The sequence below is a fragment of the Ovis aries genome, chromosome 2 (assembly GCF_016772045.2).
Source record: "Ovis aries strain OAR_USU_Benz2616 breed Rambouillet chromosome 2, ARS-UI_Ramb_v3.0, whole genome shotgun sequence".
Classification (NCBI taxonomy): domain Eukaryota; kingdom Metazoa; phylum Chordata; class Mammalia; order Artiodactyla; family Bovidae; genus Ovis; species Ovis aries.
This window is the reverse complement of record NC_056055.1, coordinates 53,380,767-53,398,725: the sequence shown is the minus strand read 5'-3', so window position 1 is coordinate 53,398,725 and position 17,959 is coordinate 53,380,767. Positions and strand designations below refer to the sequence as shown.

Genomic DNA, 17,959 nt, shown 5'->3' with positions numbered 1-17,959 from the left:
TCAACAAAGCCCAAGGCAGCAAGAAAATTGTAGTCTTGGAAGTCCTTAGGCCCAAAATGCCAGGTTGTTGCTGTTAAATCTTTAAGTCATGTCCGACTCTGCAACCCCACAGACTGCAGTGCGCCAGTCTTTCCTGTCTTTCACTATCTCCCAGAGTTTGCTCAAATTCATGTCCAAATCGCCAGGTAACCCTAACTATATTCAGTAGACAGCTTTGGGGGCCCCTTGACTGAATTCACCCTTCACCCCTTATTGACACAGACATATTTGACTCAAATAGTGGAAATTCAAATTTGGGATTAGGGTGGGGGTGGGAAATTCTCTCCTCTAGAATTTTTGCTTTCAGATAACAAGGATTAAAGGCACTGCTTCTTGAGTAAGGATTCCCTTAGCCCTTTCTCGAGGCTCATAAGGTAGATGAGCCTTCCCACTCAAGTATATGTAGTAGGCAGACAACAGATAGATATGAAATTTTACTCAACACATGAAAAGGGAAACAGGATAAAAGGTGCTACGAGCAAGTCAATGCCTTGTTGGTGGAAGCAGGGCTTCTCTGGAATCAGAATACCAAATTTTGCAGGACTACCACCAACCTCTCCAATGCCAGACATATACTGGAATGGTCAGCTCCAGCCACATTTCCCAAGGATGGGATGGCAGAAAGTCCTCCCTACAGATGGCCCACTGAGGACCCAGTTCTGGTTCTTTGAAACATGGCAGCTACAGGTCACAAGTCTCCAGATGTCTGAAATTCCTCACGAAGGGTTTCACGGTCAGGGGGGCAGATCCAGCCCAAACAGGTTTCTAAGTACAGGGGAAGGGACCTGAAAGCAAAAAGGGTGAAGTCTAAGGGACGATAGGCAGAAGACTGAATAGCCATTCACTCCCTTGATTCACCACTACCCCCAGTAGGCCTAAGGACTCTAGAAGCCAGCTGTCTCCTTAACCTTACCGTGCAGTATTCTCCTGTGGCAACTCAGTTTGGGCCTCCAGCCTCCGCCAGAGAGCAGTGGCCTCATCCCTCCGATCCAGCCTCCTCAGAGTCTGAAGCAGGTGATAGGAAGCATCTTGATTACCTGTAGCCCCACCCCAGAGCACAGGGCCTTAGAACTTGACACAGACAACATCATTTTATAAAAGGGGAAACTAAGGCCTAGAGCAGGGATGTGTTTTGCTTACATGGAATCAGGGGTACATCACTGCCAACAATGCCTAACCCTGGGTACTCCCTGCCCAGAACAAAGGGCTCAGTTGACCCTGCTCCTGCCCAACATACTCTCAGCACAGGTATGGTCTTTGTGTCTGAAGACATTAGGAAGCCTAGAGAACTCCTGGGAGGCCTTCACACATGCTTGTGTCTTGCATATGTCTGCACAACTGTTATGTATCCCTACATATATACAAGCACAATCCCATTCACCCCTCCGATCAAGGAACATCACTCTTACACTAATCCCCAAGTACCTCCCCATGGCCCTCTCTGTCCTTACACATCTGTGCATAGCTGATGCCTGCATATATACATACCTGGGCACATCTGCACACTGAGAAGGAAGTCCTGTAGGGCTTTGGTATCCTGGCCAAGGGCCACCCATTCCAGTCCACGACTAATCAGGGCAGCTGTCTGAAGCTGTTGTAGTGCCATATCTGACGTACACCCCTGCTCACAGATGGAAGCAGGCCCTGGGGACCTCTCCAAAAATCAAGACATTTGTTTCCAGCCAGACCATCCCCAAAACCTCAATACCATATCTCTTATGTTTGGAGTCCCTTTCTCTTAAATCTCTTGGTGGGCTAGGACACATGGAAAGGAAACCACCACTACCACAGAGAAAAACTAAGTCTAGCTCACCTTGTTCTTTATCCTTAGGTGTGGCCCGGAAGAGCAGCTCAAGGCACCTGAAGTTGGACAGAGAGCAGGGGTAAAGAAGAGTTAACCTCAGAAACTGGGGTGAGTAGTTTAAGAATAGAGCTCACCAACTCAGGTCCCAATTACAAAATTATCCCTCCACATTTCCCCTAGGGTCCCGGTTGGCTTCCTGGACTCACCGGCTATACTCACTAATTGCCTCCTTTTGGGCCCCCAGTTGCACCCAAGCTTGGCCCTGAAGCAGATGGGTAGCAGAGACCCAGGGTGAGCAGTGTGGTGACTCTTTGGTTCTTCTTCTGGCATCTTCCCACAGCCGAGGCCTCTTGGGAAGCAGAAATGATGTGCGGCTAAGCAGCTCCTCACATACGGTCAAAGCATCCTGGGCTCGGCCTGCCTGGATCAACGCTGCTGCTGCCTCCAAAAACAACTCAGGCACACAGGGCCCTGGGGGGCAAGGTGGTGGGGAGAACTGGGGTGGGAAGAGAATGCAATGCAGTGTCTTGAGGAGACATGAACCACTACCTCCAAGGCTCTAGTACCATGCAGGGACCATCCACTGCTTGCTGCCCTGGATCTCCCTTGCTCTGGGAACCTTCCCAGTCTGGTCTCCCAGAATGAACAAAAAGAAGAGCAGAGGAAAAGTCAGAAAAAAGCACTCCCGCTCTACTCCAAAGGAAACTCCAATTCTCCCACCCCACTACACAGAAACGTGGCATACCCACCTTTGGCTCTGAGCCATCCAGCAACAGGGCGAGCAGGTCCAGGTAATGTTCTGCAGCGTCCACTGCCCTGAAGAGTCATAACCCACGAGCCTCACCTTAGGCCATAGCAGGGCCCTCCAAAAGCTCTTAGCTAAGGGCCCTGGGGTGATGGAAGGGTAAGGTGTGGGACTCTAACATTGGCTCAGTATGGATCTACACTATTTACAGACTGGATCTGGGAGAAGACTTTATAGAATTTTCAAGATACAGGAGGTTAGTGACAGGGTAAAGAGTCCTCAGCTCAGGTCCAGCAGCAAGGCAGGAAGCTGATAGTGGGGACCCGTGTCCCACCCTTGACTAATTTATCCTCTCAATTTGCAAGAACAGAAGCAGAGTCACACCACAGGGGAGGCATCAGAAGTGGGAAGGGGAGCTCAGGTGAGCAAGATGGACCTCACCTTCCTGTCTGTAGGCATCGGCTTGCTAGCAGGTACTTGGCCTGGCTCTGTGTGCCACAGTGAAGGGGTGAGGCTGGGTCAGGTCGTGGGAGTAATAACTCTACTTCAATGAGAAGCTGATGGGCTTCAGGGATACGAGTGATACTCAAAGCCTAACAAAAAGAAGAAACTTATCTATAATCTCCGGGAACTATACATCCTTCTACTTAAACCTTGACTAGTCACACCAGCACAAGCATCTCAGCATTTCCCGCATCTTCACCTGGCATTGTTCCTTACCTCAACCAGCAGCTCCAGACTCTCAATTTCTGCTGCTATGTTCCCCAGTTGCTGATATAGCCTGGAGGCCTCCAGAAGTGGGGGACCCCAGGTTGATCCCTCTTTCAGGGCTGCAACCAAGTAGAGCAGAGCTCTCTGTGGACTGCCCTAGGGGGTTAAAAGGACACAAGCCTCAGCTACGCTCACAAAGTAGAAAGTTGTGGTTTCTCCAACTCACCCTAGGACGGTCTTTACCATCTTACGAAGACAGGTCCCCAGGGCTGTGTATACCTGGACCAACAGAGACCGTGGGCACAGACCTGAGGCCGCTTCATGCAGGCTGCTCAGTGCCTTGGGCAAGCTCCCTGTGATCAGCTCCTGGAGGCCTGTGGGCAAGCAGGGTGTCAGCTTAGAGAGGCCAACAAGGCAAGCGGGTCTGATGGGGAAGAAGAACACAGAGAAGTTCCACCAAGCTGAATGGTACAGGACAGAAAAGACATGAGCCCAGAGGACTTCTTAAGACAGAAGTGGAGAGGAAGGGACAAGTCAGATTGTTAACTGGCCTTGACGATAGGCAAACGCTGTCAGAAGGACATCCCTCAAGCCTCGAGCATTCTGCAGGGTCAGCGGAGCATCTGACTCCTCAGTTGGGGGTCTCCAACTTTTCAGAAGCAGCAGCATATCCTCAGAGGCGCTGCTCTGGGGAAGAAGGATGATGAGAGGTTCCAGGCTTGTAATGACCCCTTCTCTATCTCAGTCTGCCCTGACTGGACTTTAAACTCAAGGATCCTCTTGGTTCTTGTTCCCTCATTTCTAAGAGATTAATAGCTGTGAGGAAAGGATACAGGTAGGAAGAAAAATCTGGGGCAGTGATATTCTTAATGAGTCTTCTCACTCAGGATAAGTCCACGAGGACACAGAGCAGGGACCATGTTTGGGTTACTGATGCAAAGACTGAAGCAGGGAAGTGACTTCAGCAAGGTCACAAGAGCCCTAATTCTACCCAAGATAATCAAGCTCCCAAGAAAATCTCTCCAATGAGGAACAAATCAGAGCAAGGTCACCTAAGAGTCCTGAGAGAACCGGGGTCTTCTGAACACCAACCCAGCAGCCTTTCCAGCACATAATGATGATACTGCAGCCGGGAAAGGTGGAAGGAGGAGAGACCCTTAGATCCAGATCATTATCTGAATTACCTGGCTAACAGTCAGGGTCTGCAGCAGCAAGGTCAGGTCCCCAAAACGGTTTGTGGTCAGCCAGAGGGCAGCCTGCAGGCCCGCAAGGTGGTGAAGGGCAGGGAGCAGCTCCGGCAGAAGGGAGGAAACACGGAGGGCAGCGTCCCACAGCCCCCAGAGCTCATGTTCCAGCCTGGCTTCCAGCTGCCCCTGCGTCTCCAGCACTGTAGAGTATACACACACATAGAGCTGAGGTGCAACTTCATCTCTAGCTTTCCTTCTCTGCAGGAGCCCAAAGGTCACAAAAGTGCTCCTGGTCTGAGGAACACATGGAGGATCAAAGAAGGGCATCTCTGCGGAGGTGACAGATTATGTTGTTCCTCCTATCCCCCCTGCAAGAACTTAAGCCCAGACTGAGGCTGGCAGGGGCACGAAAGGCAATCTCTGGCCCTCACCTCTCTCTAGGCCCTGCTGGATATCCTGTGCCAGGTCCTCAGTGAAACCCTGCGCCAGGTTTGCCCTCAGGGTGATAAAGTTGCAGATGACAGTCAGTTCCAAAGGGAGAACAGAAACGGTCGCAGGGAGCCCTGGAGCAACAAATGCTGATCTCACTCTCAGGTGAAAGAGATCACCCCACCCCAACCAAAATGGCCTCAATAAAGAACCCACTCTGGTAGATTATAGAATGGCCAGAATGTTTTCCAAATAGGCCATCTTGGAAACTGTTTCCTCAAATGCTTCCGTGTGTGTGTGTGTGTGTGTGTGTGTGTGTGTGTGTGTCTGTGTGTGTGTCTGTGTGTGTGTGTGATGGAACAGCCAGAATGTTTTCCAAATAGACCGTCTTGGCGCAGGATGCAGCATGCTTGGGGCTGGTGCATGGGGATGACCCAGAAAGATGTTATGGGGAGGGAGGTGGGAGGGGGGTTCATGTTTGGGAATGCATGTAAGAATTAAAGATTGTAAAATTTAAAAAATAAAAAACTAAAAAAAAAAAAAAAAAAAAAAACAAATAGACCGTCTTGGAAATCACTTCGTCAAACGCTTCTGTGTGCTTATGTATGTATGTGTGTGTGTGCATAAGGAAGAGAGAGATTCACCTGTACACTGTGAATGGAATTCCATTCCAGTCCTGTCTGTGTCTTAAACAGGACCCCTTACCCCCTGAGCAATCGCCTCAATTCTAGACATGCCGAAGAGGAACTGGCCTCTGGATGTGGAGGGCAGGAGTGGCCATCCTGGGGAGGGCCCTACTCACCCTGCAGACTGCAGAGAAGTCCCCTGAGCCCTTCCAAGGCATCCTGAGCCAACTGCTGTCGCCTCAGAGGCAGACTTGAGTCCTGAGCAACCTGTCAAATGTGGGATGGGGTAATAGTACTTTCCTTGCAGCTGTGGCAAGGGGTTTCATTCTCCAGCCATTTCTGGTTCTTTAGGGGAGGTCAAGCTCAGCCCCTCCCCACTGGCAAGACTAAATCCACTGCATACCCTTTTCCTGGTATCTGGGGGCTGCAAAGCAAGGGCCCCAGCAACCGCGTTACCTTGGCCTGTCGAACTAGCTGGTCATTCTTTTCCCTCCACAGGTCCAGGCAGCTGACGTGTGAGGCTGAAGAGCCCAGAGGAGTCTGGTGAGCCATGATAGCCAAGGCTGGGCCCAGACACCTGAAGGGGGCTGCTGAAGGGTAAGCCTGAAGCCCCCACTGAGCAAGGAAGAAAGGGTTCGTGCACTTCTGCCCCCAGCCAAGAATCCTTTGCTGTTCCTGGGGTTCCAGTCAGGACGGCCTACCGTTTCCGGGAGAAACGGACTCTCCCCTGCTTGGCGGGGATTCCACCTCCGCCTTTTCTACCCGCGCTTCTGGTTGGCCCAGTTGGCAAAATGCTAGGCGGCGGTTGGTCGTCTTCAAGGGTTACTTACTCCTCGCGGGAAATTGGAAGAAGAAATAAGAAGAGGCCAGACCAGAGAGGGAGGCGGAGACGGGCCAGAGACCGGAGGCGTGTCGGAGTGGGTAGGTCGTAGGGCTCGCCGTCCCGCTGTTCAGCCATCGAGGTTGCCAAAGCCTTGGGAAGTTGACCTCAACACTCGGAAACCGCGGCGAAGTCTCTCCCTCCCAGCTAAAGGCCCACATCGGCCAGGAACTTCCCCCGCCGCGGCAGGCTAGCCCGCCCTATGCATGCTGGGAGTTGTAGTACCAGTGGGAGCCGCCAGGAAAAGTCCAGCCCCAGAAGTCTCTTCAAAAAGAACTGACCAGGACTTCCTGGTGGTCCAGTGGTTGAGATCTCCAATGCAGGGATCACGGTTCGATTCCTAAGGTTGGAGGATCCCACATGCCTCGGGGCAACTAAGCCCAGGAGCCACAACTACTGATTCTGCCAGGTGCAACGAAAGAAGTCACCCAAGGAGAAACTCGCCCACCACAAGGAAGAGTAGTAGCCCCTGCTCCTGGCAACTAGAGAAATTTTAGGTGCAGCACCAAAGACCTAGCACAGCCATAAATTAAATAAATAAGAACTGACTGGAGACGGAGACCTTTGGTAATCAGCACATCCTATCATCATGAAGCACCAACATGCTCACCAGTCTGTTCAACCACATGCAGTCCGACTAGCTGGCAGTGCAGCCCCATGCCTGTGCACCCTGCACTGCTCAAATGTACCTGCCCAATCCTTTCAACAAATGGAGGGAACAGAACTGGAGCTCCATATGCAAAGAAGAAACAAACTGCAACCCTTGTCATCCACAAAGTCAACTCAAAATGGATAAACTGGACTCGATTAAAATTAAAACCTCTTCTGCCACAAAGGCACTGTCAGAGATGTAAGTCAAACCATTATGCTGTACACCTTAAACAGTGATGTCAATTATATCCCAATAAAACGGGGAAAAAATTCAGATGATTTCTCAATAGAAAATAAATATAAGAAAATTCAAAGAAAAGTCACAAAGTGGGAGAAATTATTTGCAAATCATATACCTCATCTCTTCAAGTGGTCACATCTCTTCCTGTTCTGGGCACCCTCAAACTTCAAACCCCAGTCCTGACCCTTCTCCTTAGAAACTGCTTCCCATTTTTTTGGTGGACATTTCCATGAGGATTTCATGCCAGCACTTCAACACAACATAGAGGGGCACTGGAGACATCTGAGGATCTTCAGATTCATATGGTTTTGGCCCCAAGTCAGGAATAATCAATGGGACAAGGTGCATTAGATGGGCAAGTAGGTCTGATCCAGGGAGGCCTCCACAGGAGAGAAGGGCAGAGTGTTCTGAAGTGAGAGTACACATCGAGGAGACACAGCACTACTGGGGCTTTAGACAGTGAAAGTCGGTGCCCCACAATGTGGCTCTGTTATTAGCCAAAGCAAAAGAATTTAGTAAAATACATCCCATGGCAAAGCGAAATGGCAGGTGGAATAACAGTAGTGATTTGCAAAGAGTGGGGAGAAGTGAATTCAGACAACTCTAACCACTTCTCAAAGGGTCTTAGATGCAGCCAGGTCTGCGTAAGACAGCTGATCCTATCTGTGCCTGGATAAGGGAGACAGAACTTCCTCATATCCCTTACAGGACAGTCAGGGCTTCCCCACACCTCAGACACATATATTTACATTATTATTTTATTCCACTTTGGAGACAGCCCCTCAGTTGCTCAGATGTATCCAATGCAGGAGTTAGGAATTAGGCTCTACTATGATCTTGAATTATAAAATAATGAAGTCCCAGATGCCAGTCGGTCCTGGCTGCATGGTGGTAAGAGGTGTGGCTGAGCCTTTCTTGCAGATGATCCAGCACCCGTATAGACCAGGCTAGATTGTTCTCCAGCTTTCTGCTGGGTCAGAACTAACTGCCTGAACCAGGAGCTCACAGCACCATCTACTCGCATCACCAAAGCTATGCCTAGACAAAGTCCCACGCTGCTCACAATGAAGCCCATGGCCTCAAAAATGAACCTGCAAAGAAAGGTAGAGAATCTCAAAGGACACAAACAGTAGATCTAGAGTCTTTTCCCCACTGAGGCAAAACTTGTCCATTCTCGATGTTCACTGTTTAATCCAAGGTTCACCCTCCCCACAGCAACATTTCTCAAGCAAATCCACTTACTTGGGGGCAAACACCTTCCAGACCAAGAGATGCCTGCGGAGGATGGAGGCTGCCAAGACACAGGCCAGAATCTGAAGGAAGAGAGGAGGGGTCAAATTATTGGGAAGTGGAGGAGGAAGTGGGTTAAGTAGAGAGTTGCTGTAGACCCCTGTGAAGAATGGAAGGGGAAGGAAAGCAGTACCTGTCAGTGGAAAGAACCCTGGGCTAAGAGTTAGGAAACATAATTCTTTTCTTGGCCCTACTATGACTTGCAGTGTGACCGCGGACAAGCACTATTCATCTGTGTCTCTTAACACTCAGGCTCGGCTTCTCAGGGTGGAGGGAATGTCAGAGTCATACACTCTGCCTCTGAAGGAAAGGAAGATTAATTATCACAGCTTGGGAAAGAATCCTGATCATCACCTAAGCTTTTCCAGTCTGTCCAATGGAGTAATCCCCAAATGCAACCATCAAGTCCAGATCTAGCCTGTAGAGAGGAAACAATCCAAGACTAGGATGGAGACCCAGGTTAGAGTCTCAGCATTGCCATTTGAGGTCACTGGCCTTTGGGCAATCACTTCACTTACCTAAGCCTCAATCAAGGCTCTCTCCTAGGGTTTTGGCAAAGTGTGAAAGAAGGTGATATCCATGCATGTGAAAAGATCACTAACTCTATGATCTGTCCCTTGCACCCACCTGAATACCAAGGACAAAGAGGTACTTGAGGCCCAGCTGCAGCAGTGCTGCACTGAAGTGGTGGGGTGCATCCCGGAGCCGCATCTCCATCCGTGGCTCCTGCTCCTCCTCAGGCCTGACTCTGGCCTCAGCTTCATTTCCTGGGGGCTGCTGCCTCTTCCGGGATCCTTGATTCTCACACAGAAAGGGCCAGAGGAGGAGCAACGGGCAACCTACTGCCTCAGAAAAAGGCAAGGCTAGAATCAAGGGAAGACCCATGGACCAGGTCACCCTGTCCCCCAAGTACTCTAGCTGGCTCAGCCTCCAATCACCACAGGCCAAGGGGTGCCAAAGATCTAACAAAATGACCTTTCCCTACTCAAATGCAGTGGCTTCCTTTCCTTTCACAAAGCCACAGTGGAAGCAAGGGAGGAATGAGGAGGTACCTGCAAAGAGAATATGGGAGGCAAAGGTGTTGGCTCCCACCAGGAAAGCAGAGAGCCAGGTAAAGTTACGACTCTCTGAGACTCCCACGAAGGCTGCATGCCACTGGATAGCTGAAAAGACAGACTGGTGGCCAGTGGTATAGAAGGTCTGTGTGGCCATGAGGGCCCAAGCAAAGACTGCATGCCACGGCACAATAAAAGGACCTGGGGGAACAGATATGCCTCTTTACAGTCATGTCCCACTCCCTACCCCACAGCCCACTGCCCCGAGATCACACACAACTACCACCTCAGTGCTAAGTCTCCTACACACACACATCCCCAACACCCCAACCTTCTAATAATCAACACTCTGTTATTCTAATTCCCTCCCTAGCACAAAGCCCCACTGCTCTAATGTGTGGTCAACTTCTTTCTCTCATATACACACAGTTCACTCTCTTATCACTGGAAAATCAGGAAATGCACTCATGAGGATGCAGCATTTCCATAAAAACTGAGTCTTAGAATACTGTGTATCTATCTCCTCCATGAATTCTGCTGGCCCTGAAAGTCAATGTAAGGGGTCAGTTAGCTTGGCCACAGCCGATGAGAGAGAGGACATCAGGAAGACCCTCTTGACTGGGGGGTGTGAGACCCTGTATCAAGGTGAAGATCCTGAGGAGCAACACCTCCCTAAAGATAAGAGGGGCCGAACTTACATCCCTACTGTCCGTGGATGAATCAGGGCTGAGACATGTATTTACCAGGGGTGGTGATGGGTATCCCGGCAGCAAGCAGATGCAGGAGAAGGAAGCTCTGCAGAAACAGAAGCAGGAACACAAGGCTAATGCGCTCTGCATGCAATAGCAGAAGTGGGAAGGCCAAGAGGGTGAGGGCCGTGACCACAGCAGCTGAGTAGACGCTCCCCAACTGACAGGCAGCCACCGTCAGCAGACCCTGAGATTTGGTCCTCTCTAGCCGGCCCCGGAACTCCTCTTGTATGTGTCGGTAGATTTGAGGAACCACATAATCCAGGTCAGCCTGAGAAGTGGGGGGACCTGAGAAGGGAGTGAGGACAGTCCTGGTCCTTGGAGCACCTGTTGTGGCCTTCACCAGCACTGTCACAGGCCTCCAGAGCAGCAGCATGAGCCCTGAAGCGGCCAACCCTGCCACAGCCCGAGGCAACATAACTGACGCCCCAGAGACCAGGGCCCGGAGACGTGGGGGTGCTTCATCTGCCCCTGATGCCAATGCCCAGTAGGCAGCAGTGCCTAGTCCCATTAGGGGCAGCCCCCAGCGCACAAAGAGCACAGGGGGCTCAGGGCTCTTGAGATTACCATAGCAGCGAAGCCACAGCCGCACAGAGGCTAACAGGGCCACCAGAGCCCCGACACAAGCTCCATACCACAAATTCTTGGCTCGACCATCCACTGTGGATCGCAAGGGACTCAGCAAAGGAGAGGAGCTGCAAACAGGTGTCTCTTCATGGCAGCGATAAAAAAGTCCAGCTAGCCTTACACATAAAAGCAACCCAACTCCAAGTCCCATGGCATGCATGGCACTGTATTGCGGGGGGCCTGTTGGAGTCAAAAAGCCAAGGCGAGGTATTGAGAGTAGCTTAGGTGGCAGCAGCTTGCCCTCCCAGTGAAGTCGAGCAACCAGGAGCAAGGTGAGTGAGATCAAAAGGAAGGGGGCAACCCTGGCCTCGGTTATAACATAGCTATCGGAGAAGAAACCAGCAAAGCGAATGAGCAGGAGTAACAGGACTGGCCCGGGCATGGGAAGGAGAGATGCCAGGGGACTTTTTGATCCCCAGCTCGCCCAAGCTTTCCACAGAAAAGGGAGGAGTGAGCCCACTGCAGCCATGACCCCTAGAACCACGGAATCCAGCTTCAGCCCAGTAGATCCCAGGAGTCCAGCACACACCACGGCCCCACTCAGACCCGAGGCCATGGGTTTTAGGAGAGGGCTGAAACGGAAGGCTGGGGATGATGCCCACTGGGATACCAGCAGGCAAAGAAAGCAGGTAGCAGCCAGAAGAGCAGCACCCCCTGCCATGCGGAGCAGAGAAAAACGAGCCCAAGACTCGATGCACATAGCCCGAACTCCCCGCAGGAACTGCTGCAGCTCAGGAATCACAGTCTGGAGCGCGGCCTCAGCCCCCTGGGGGCTCTGCAGAAGTCGCTGGTAGTCAGCAGAAGCCTTGGAGAAGAGCTTCTGCAATCGATGCAGCTCGTGAACTTGAAGGTCCTGAGCAGTGGCTGAGTAGGTGTGAAGAAACCGGGACACCTGGCAAAAAAGATCAGAGGTTAAGGGGAGAAGCTCAGAGACATAAATTGGGACACGGGCAAAGATAGGTACTACCAAAGAGGGTACCTGGAAATCAAGATCCCAAAATCTTTCTAGGACAGAGGGAGAGGGAGGACATGGCTATGGAATGTGTGATTAAGACTGAACAAGGGATAATCAAGTGGGTCATTATGCTTCTCCCATGCCCAACCTAACTCTGTCACCTGGAAGCCCAGCCCATTACTTACCTGCTGGGCATTGAGATGCAGAGCTGAGGCTTGGGCCAGAGCAGAGGAGCGAGGCTGGGAGTCTTCAATCTCTGAGAACACCTCAGCTATCACCTCCCCAATGTTTCCAAATGGGATGGGCAGGCCCAGCAGCAGAGCCAGCGTAGGCACAAGGCTGATTTGAGGAATTATCTCTGGCTCCTAGAGAACAGGGACAGGGGTCAATGGCTTCACCAAAGAGGTGAGGTCTGGGGACTTCCTGGTCCAGTGGTTAAGACTCTGTGATTCTACTGCAAGGAGAAAAGGTTCGATCCTTGGTCAGTACACTAAGATCCCTCATGCCATGTAGAGCAGCCAAAAAAGAAAAAAGAGGTAAGAGCAGTGTTTGGAGTGGAAGACAAAGGGGACTTAGGCAGGAAACAAGAGTGGAGGATGCCCAAGGTCATGAATTTGGGGGATTAAAACGGAGGGATCCACAAGAATGCTATGATCATGATGTAAGTTGAATAGTAGGAAACCACACAAAGCGCATCTCAGGACTTACCTCTGCAGGAGCACTGGGGAAGAGAGCTCTGGGACTATATAGAAAAAGCGCAGCTGAGGTTTCCAGCTCACTGTCTCCTCCATGGTTCCCACTGACGGTCATCCCATGGTCGCCAGTCACCACCAGCAGTGTGTCGTTCTTCAGACGCTTCACGAGTCCCCTGGGGGAATCAAGACATGTGCCGGGAGGTAGGGAGAGAGAAATATTTTTTTCAGGGGCCCATTTACCCCCGGCCATAACTTCCATTAGTCGGGCCTAGACATCTGGCAAAAAGTCACCTCTTTTGTACCAACCCTACTGCCCAAAACCACACCCTGAGTTACTCAAAATGGATGAGACCCCTACTGTCAGAGAAAGGCCTAAAGACAGAATTCAACCAAGAAAGGGACCCCAAATAAGGATTTTTTTCTTTTGGGACCACATATCATCTCAGACACAAACCCACTCCCCCAGCCAAAACCCCACACTCACTGTATCATTTTATCCATTTGGGTAAGTTTTCTAGCCATTTCAGGATGGTAAGGGTCATGCTTGTGGCCACAGTGATCCACACCCAGGAAGTGAGTAATCAGCACATCCCATTTGTCGCTGTCCACTGTGAAGGAGAGAACCTAAGCACATGGGATTAAGGCTCACTCTTCAACCCCAGCCAGGCTCTCATGTTCCTATGTCCAAGGACACAGGCCCAGGCCACTGCATCCATGGTAGGTTCAGAATTTGTAACTGACACAGCCCTCCCCACCGCCCAGTCTTGGTCAGGCCTGCCTCAGACCCCGTGCTCACTGGTTGGGTAGAGGTGTTTCATGATGCCATCGTCCACTGTCTCTAGGTCTCTGACATCGAAGGATGGGAAGAATAAAGCTTGGGAGAAAACTCCAGGGAAAAGATCATTCCAGGTTTCATCTCCCATGAAGACCACACGTTTTCCTGCAGGGACATAGGAGTCAGGGGAGGAGGAAGAGGAGAGGCCTTTTAAAGATCTATCAGAATTCCCAACCGTGCACTCTAAGGCACAGCAGTTCATTCAACAACTCTTTATCCTTCGAGGCCTACCATTTTCTACCAGGAAGCTTTCCCTAATAATACTCCACCCAGATCTCTTACTACTTGTTCCTATAAAAGGCTCTGCTAGTCCTCAGACCCTGGGCTCTATCTTGGCTGTTCTGTTTTTCCTGGGTGCATCTTGCTTTTTCCCAGTCAATGAGTGGACAGGGCCTGGATTCTCTTTCTCCTCCACACTTTGTGAGGGTACCAGACCCACAACTCTTCATCTCTCCCATGCCCCTTGACCAAGAGCTGCCCAAAAGTAAAATCAATACCCCGTGCAGATTAGAAACTCCGTGACACAGCCTGCACCTGTGCTCCCTGCAAGCAGGGCTGTGGTCTCTTTCTCCTTCCTGTACTAGCTAGTCAAGCATGCAGCTGGGCACCCAAAGTTCTGATTCTCTGACTTGCAAAGACATTTGCCAAGTTTTACTCCTGGCCACCAAAGAGGACTAACCTGTACTGGAAAGCTGCTTAATGAGATTATCTTCCACTATGGCGCTGCTGGCAAAATTACTGCCAGCATCAACAAAGGTAGGCAGTGAACCGGTGGTTAAGGCCTTGAGGCGCTGCATGGTGGTGGTCGGGGGATCAGCTTTGGCTTGGTAGAGCCTGGCATGGTGAGGCTGACTTTCCAGGAGCCTCTGCAAGAAGCCCATTTTACCCAGGAAAGGCAGGGAGACAGGAGGCTCCCCAGAAACAGGTGAGCGTTGGGGCTGGGCAAAGTCAAATCGCAGAGCATCTATCACCACCAAAACGAGCCGAGAGAATCGGGAAGCCATCCAGCAGGCCCCCGGTTCCCCTCGGCCCCCCCATGGCAGGGCTCCAGGGCCTGGGGGCTCTTGACAGCTGCTATGGTTGGTGAGCTCCCAACGGGTGAGCAGGAAGCCACTGGTGAAGAGAGCAATGCCGGCGTAGAAGAGGAAGCTCACCCAGGCCAGGAAAAGCAGCACTGAGATCTTCTGCATCCTGGTAGTGGCAGGAGAGGGAATTCATAACTGTGAGGCAAAGAACCAGTAGATATTCTAGTCTCTCAGTACAAAGCCCTGTTAGAATCACTTCCTCTTGGAAGCTCTCCAGAAGATAAACAGTCCCATAACCAACCCAATGTAGTGTTCCTCTCCATCAGTTATATGAGAGTTTCTGAAAGTGAGGTGTGCAGACTACCGGCATCAACCTGGAGTGGGTGTTTTAAAAATGCTGACTTTCAGACTTCCTTGATGGTCCAGTGGTTAAGAATCCACGTGTCAACACAGGGGAAACGGGCAGGATCCCTGGTCGGGGGAGATTCCACATACCGTGCACCACAACTCCTGAGCCTGAACTCTAGAGCCCAGTGCTCCCTAACAAGGGAAGCCACCACAATGAGACCAGGCACTGCAAGGAAGAGCAGCCCCCACTCACTCCAAGGAGAGAAAGCCCACGCAAAGCAAGGAAGACTCAGGGCAGCCAAAAGTAAAATAAAAAAACGTCACCCGAGATCCCCGGAAGCAGGATTTTTGTGGGTGGAGCATAAGAATTTGTATATGTACTTCAGGAGATCCTAATGATGGAAAACACAATCCAGGGGAAAAGTTATTCCAAGTGGTAGACTGCTTTCCGACAGCCCGCTTCTCCTCTCTGCTCGCCTATTTCAACGCCCCTGGGGTGGCCAAGGCTCACAGCCACAGGGGAATCCAGGCCAGGCTGACGGCGCCGCCTGGCGGGGACTTAGGAATCGTACTCCGCTTCCGGACACCCAGGATAACCAGACGAGAAGCGCGACCTCCCCGGCTCAGCAGGGCAGAGGCGCGAGGTCTTAAGGCGGTTGGGCCTCGCTGGGACCCAGACGTCCAGATGGCTTTGCCTCCTCCGATGGCTGTCCGGCCTCCGGCTGGAAACCTTGACAGGGTACTGGGCCCGCCAAACTGCCAGCTCTGTGAGTGGGGTAGGAAGGTCCCTAATTTCTGGGAAAAGCAAGAGTTAGGGGGTTTAGGGAGCCCCTGCCTCACCTTGAATGGCGCCCGGAAGTGCAGCGACGGCGCCTGCCGCCCGACACCACAGAGGTGCGTGCGACGGATAGAGCGACCCGCAGGGGTCTTCGTCGCCATCTGCTGGCGCCTCCGAGGAAGTTCGGCAAGAAACGCAGGGCTAGCCTGAGGAGTTTAATGGGAGATGAGTAATTTCGTATTCTTGCCTGGAAAATCCCTTGGATGGAGGAGCCTGGTGGGCTACAGTCCATGGGGTCGCTAGAGTTGGACACGACTGAGCGACTTCACTTTCACTTTTCACTTTCATGCATTGGAAAAGGAAATGGCAACCCTCTCCAATGTTCTTGGCTACAGAATCCCAGGGACGGGGAAGCCCGGTGGGCTGCCGTCTGTGGGGTCGCACAGAGTCGGACACGGCTGAAACGACTTAGCAGCAGCAGCATAGTAATTTAGAATCGGGGGCAAGGCATTAAGCTAGAAGAGTTGAGGGAACCACTGTCCATTCTTGGTTAAGACTAAGATCTAGGCTTCTGAAGCCAAACAGCTTGAATCCTAGCTCTGCCACTGATTGTCATTATTGGACATTATCTCGTCTGTAAAATAGGGATAATATTTATTTCCCCTTTTTTGCCAAGCTGACTCCAAATGATAGCTTTTATTATTCATCCTTCCCAAGTTTTTTCATTGAATTTTACAACTCAGTAATAAAAAGACAATCAATTCAAAATTGAGCAAAGAATCTGAATAGACATTTCTCCAAAGAAGATACATTAATGACCAATTAACACATTAGAAGATGCTCAATATTATTAGCCATCAGCAAAATGTTGGAGATATTACTTCAAACCCAGGAGGATAGCTATAACAAATATTGGTATGGGTGTGAAGAAAGTTCAGTTCAGTTCATTTCAGCCGCTCAGTGGTGTCCAACTCTTTGCAACCCCATGAACTGCAGCACGCCAGGCCTCCCTGTCCATCACCAACTCCTGGAGTTTACCCAAACTCATGTCCATTGAGTCGAGATGCCATCTAACCATCTCATCTTCTGTTGTCCCTTTCTCCTGCCTTCAATCTTTGCCAGCATCAGGGTCTTTTCAAATGAGTCAGCTCTTCGCATCGGGTGGCCAAAATATTGGAGTTTCAGCTTCAACATCAGTCCTTCCAATGAACACCCAGTACTGATTTCCTTTAGGATGGACTGGTTGGATCTCCTTGCAAGTCCAAGGGAGTCTCAGGAGTCTTCTCCAACACCACAGTTCCAAAGCATCAATTCTTCGGCACTCAGCTTTCTTTATAGTCCAACTCTTACATCCATATGATTATTGGAAAAACCATAGCCTTGGCTAGACGGATCTTTGTTGGCAAAGCAATGTCTTTGCTTTTTAATATGCTGTCTAGGTTGGTCATAACTTTCCTTCTAAGGAGTAAGTATATTTTAATTTCATAGCTGCAGTCACCATCTGCTGTGATTTTGGAGCCCCCCAAAATAAAATCAGTCACTGTTCTTACTGTTTCCCCATCTATTTGTCATGAAGTGATGGGACCAGATGCCATGATCTTCGTTTTCTGAATGTTGAGCTTTAAGCCAACTTTTTCACTCTCCTCTTTCACTTTCATCGAGGCTCTTTAGTTCTTCTTCAGTTTCTGCCATAAGGATGGTGTCATTTATCTGAGGTTCATTTCAGCCGCTGAAATGAGGTTATTGATATTTCTCCCAGCAATCTTGATTCCAGTTTGTGCTTCTTCTATCCCAGCATTTCTCATGATGTACACTGCATGTAAGTTAAATAAGCAGGGTGACAATATACAGCCTTGATGTACTCCTTTTCCTATTTGGAACCAGTCTGTTGTTTCATGTCCAGTTCGAACTGTTGCTTCCTGACCTGCATACAGGTTTCTCAAGAGGGAGGTCAGGTGGTCTGGTATTCCCATCTCTTTCAGAATTTTCCACAGTTTATTGTGATCCACACAGTCAAAGGCTTTGGTATAGTCAATAAAGCAGAAATAGATGTTTTTCTGGAATTTTCTTGCTTTTTTGATGATCCAGTGAATGTTGGCAATTTGATCTCTGGTTCCTCTGCCTTTTCTACATCCAGCTTGAACATCTGGAGGTTCACGGTTCACATATTGCTGAAGCCTGGCTTGGAGAATTTTGAGCATTACTTTAGTAGCATGTGAGATGAGTGCAATTGTGCAGTAGTTTGAGCATTCTTTGGCATTGGCTTTCTTTGGGATTGGAATGAAAACT

At 50.4% G+C, this 17,959-nt stretch overlaps 2 protein-coding genes across 13 annotated transcripts; both read right to left on the bottom strand.

Annotated features, from left to right (window-relative positions):
* Window positions 1-460: 460 nt before the first annotated feature.
* FANCG (FA complementation group G) lies at window positions 461-6,587 on the bottom strand. 9 transcript variants are annotated; one of them, XM_004004291.5, is made up of 14 exons: window positions 5,998-6,587; window positions 5,718-5,808; window positions 4,918-5,049; window positions 4,484-4,686; window positions 3,851-3,986; window positions 3,543-3,673; window positions 3,309-3,455; window positions 3,030-3,181; window positions 2,593-2,659; window positions 2,050-2,339; window positions 1,853-1,899; window positions 1,528-1,683; window positions 953-1,076; window positions 461-824 (listed from the first exon to the last, which is right to left on the bottom strand). In XM_004004291.5, exons 1-14 carry the CDS (start codon window positions 6,091-6,093, stop codon window positions 728-730), a joined length of 1,869 nt encoding a protein of 622 aa, XP_004004340.2. In that variant the 5' UTR covers window positions 6,094-6,587; the 3' UTR covers window positions 461-727. The 9 variants fall into 9 exon arrangements, 7 of the variants coding, with proteins under 7 accessions (XP_004004340.2, XP_027820257.1, XP_042099237.1 ...); XM_027964456.2 differs by having other exon boundaries at window positions 1,528-1,660; window positions 2,063-2,339; XM_042243303.1 differs by lacking the exon at window positions 4,918-5,049.
* Window positions 6,588-8,057: 1,470 nt separating this feature from the next.
* On the bottom strand, window positions 8,058-15,770 carry PIGO (phosphatidylinositol glycan anchor biosynthesis class O). Of its 4 annotated transcripts, none has more exons than XM_042243300.2 (11): window positions 15,217-15,770; window positions 14,199-14,739; window positions 13,481-13,624; window positions 13,169-13,292; window positions 12,698-12,857; window positions 12,175-12,354; window positions 10,402-11,926; window positions 9,656-9,859; window positions 9,231-9,445; window positions 8,556-8,626; window positions 8,058-8,404 (listed from the first exon to the last, which is right to left on the bottom strand). In XM_042243300.2, the coding sequence occupies exons 2-11, from the start codon at window positions 14,707-14,709 to the stop codon at window positions 8,143-8,145; spliced, it is 3,396 nt and encodes a 1,131-aa protein (XP_042099234.1). In that variant the 5' UTR covers window positions 14,710-14,739; window positions 15,217-15,770; the 3' UTR covers window positions 8,058-8,142. The 4 variants fall into 4 exon arrangements, with proteins under 4 accessions (XP_042099234.1, XP_042099235.1, XP_042099233.1 ...); XM_042243301.2 differs by having other exon boundaries at window positions 14,199-14,710; XM_042243299.2 differs by having other exon boundaries at window positions 15,733-15,770.
* Window positions 15,771-17,959: the final 2,189 nt, after the last annotated feature.

What these genes read in the sequence shown, in the direction of transcription:
- FANCG (XM_004004291.5), bottom strand. Translation starts at nt 6,093, where the DNA reads ATGGCTCACCAGACTCCTCTGGGCTCTTCAGCCTCACACGTCAGCTGC. An exon ending in TGGATGGCTCAGAGCCAAAG is followed by an intron (nt 2,340 to 2,592) that starts GTGGGTATGCCA and finishes TTCCCACCCCAG; the next exon opens with TTCTCCCCACCACCTTGCCC. An exon ending in GCAATTAGTGAGTATAGCCG is followed by an intron (nt 1,900 to 2,049) that starts GTGAGTCCAGGA and finishes GTCCAACTTCAG; the next exon opens with GTGCCTTGAGCTGCTCTTCC.
- PIGO (XM_042243300.2), bottom strand. Translation starts at nt 14,709, where the DNA reads ATGCAGAAGATCTCAGTGCTGCTTTTCCTGGCCTGGGTGAGCTTCCTC. An exon ending in TCCCCAGTGCTCCTGCAGAG is followed by an intron (nt 12,355 to 12,697) that starts GTAAGTCCTGAG and finishes CCTGTTCTCTAG; the next exon opens with GAGCCAGAGATAATTCCTCA. An exon ending in TCTTTGTCCTTGGTATTCAG is followed by an intron (nt 8,627 to 9,230) that starts GTGGGTGCAAGG and finishes CTCTTCCTTCAG; the next exon opens with ATTCTGGCCTGTGTCTTGGC.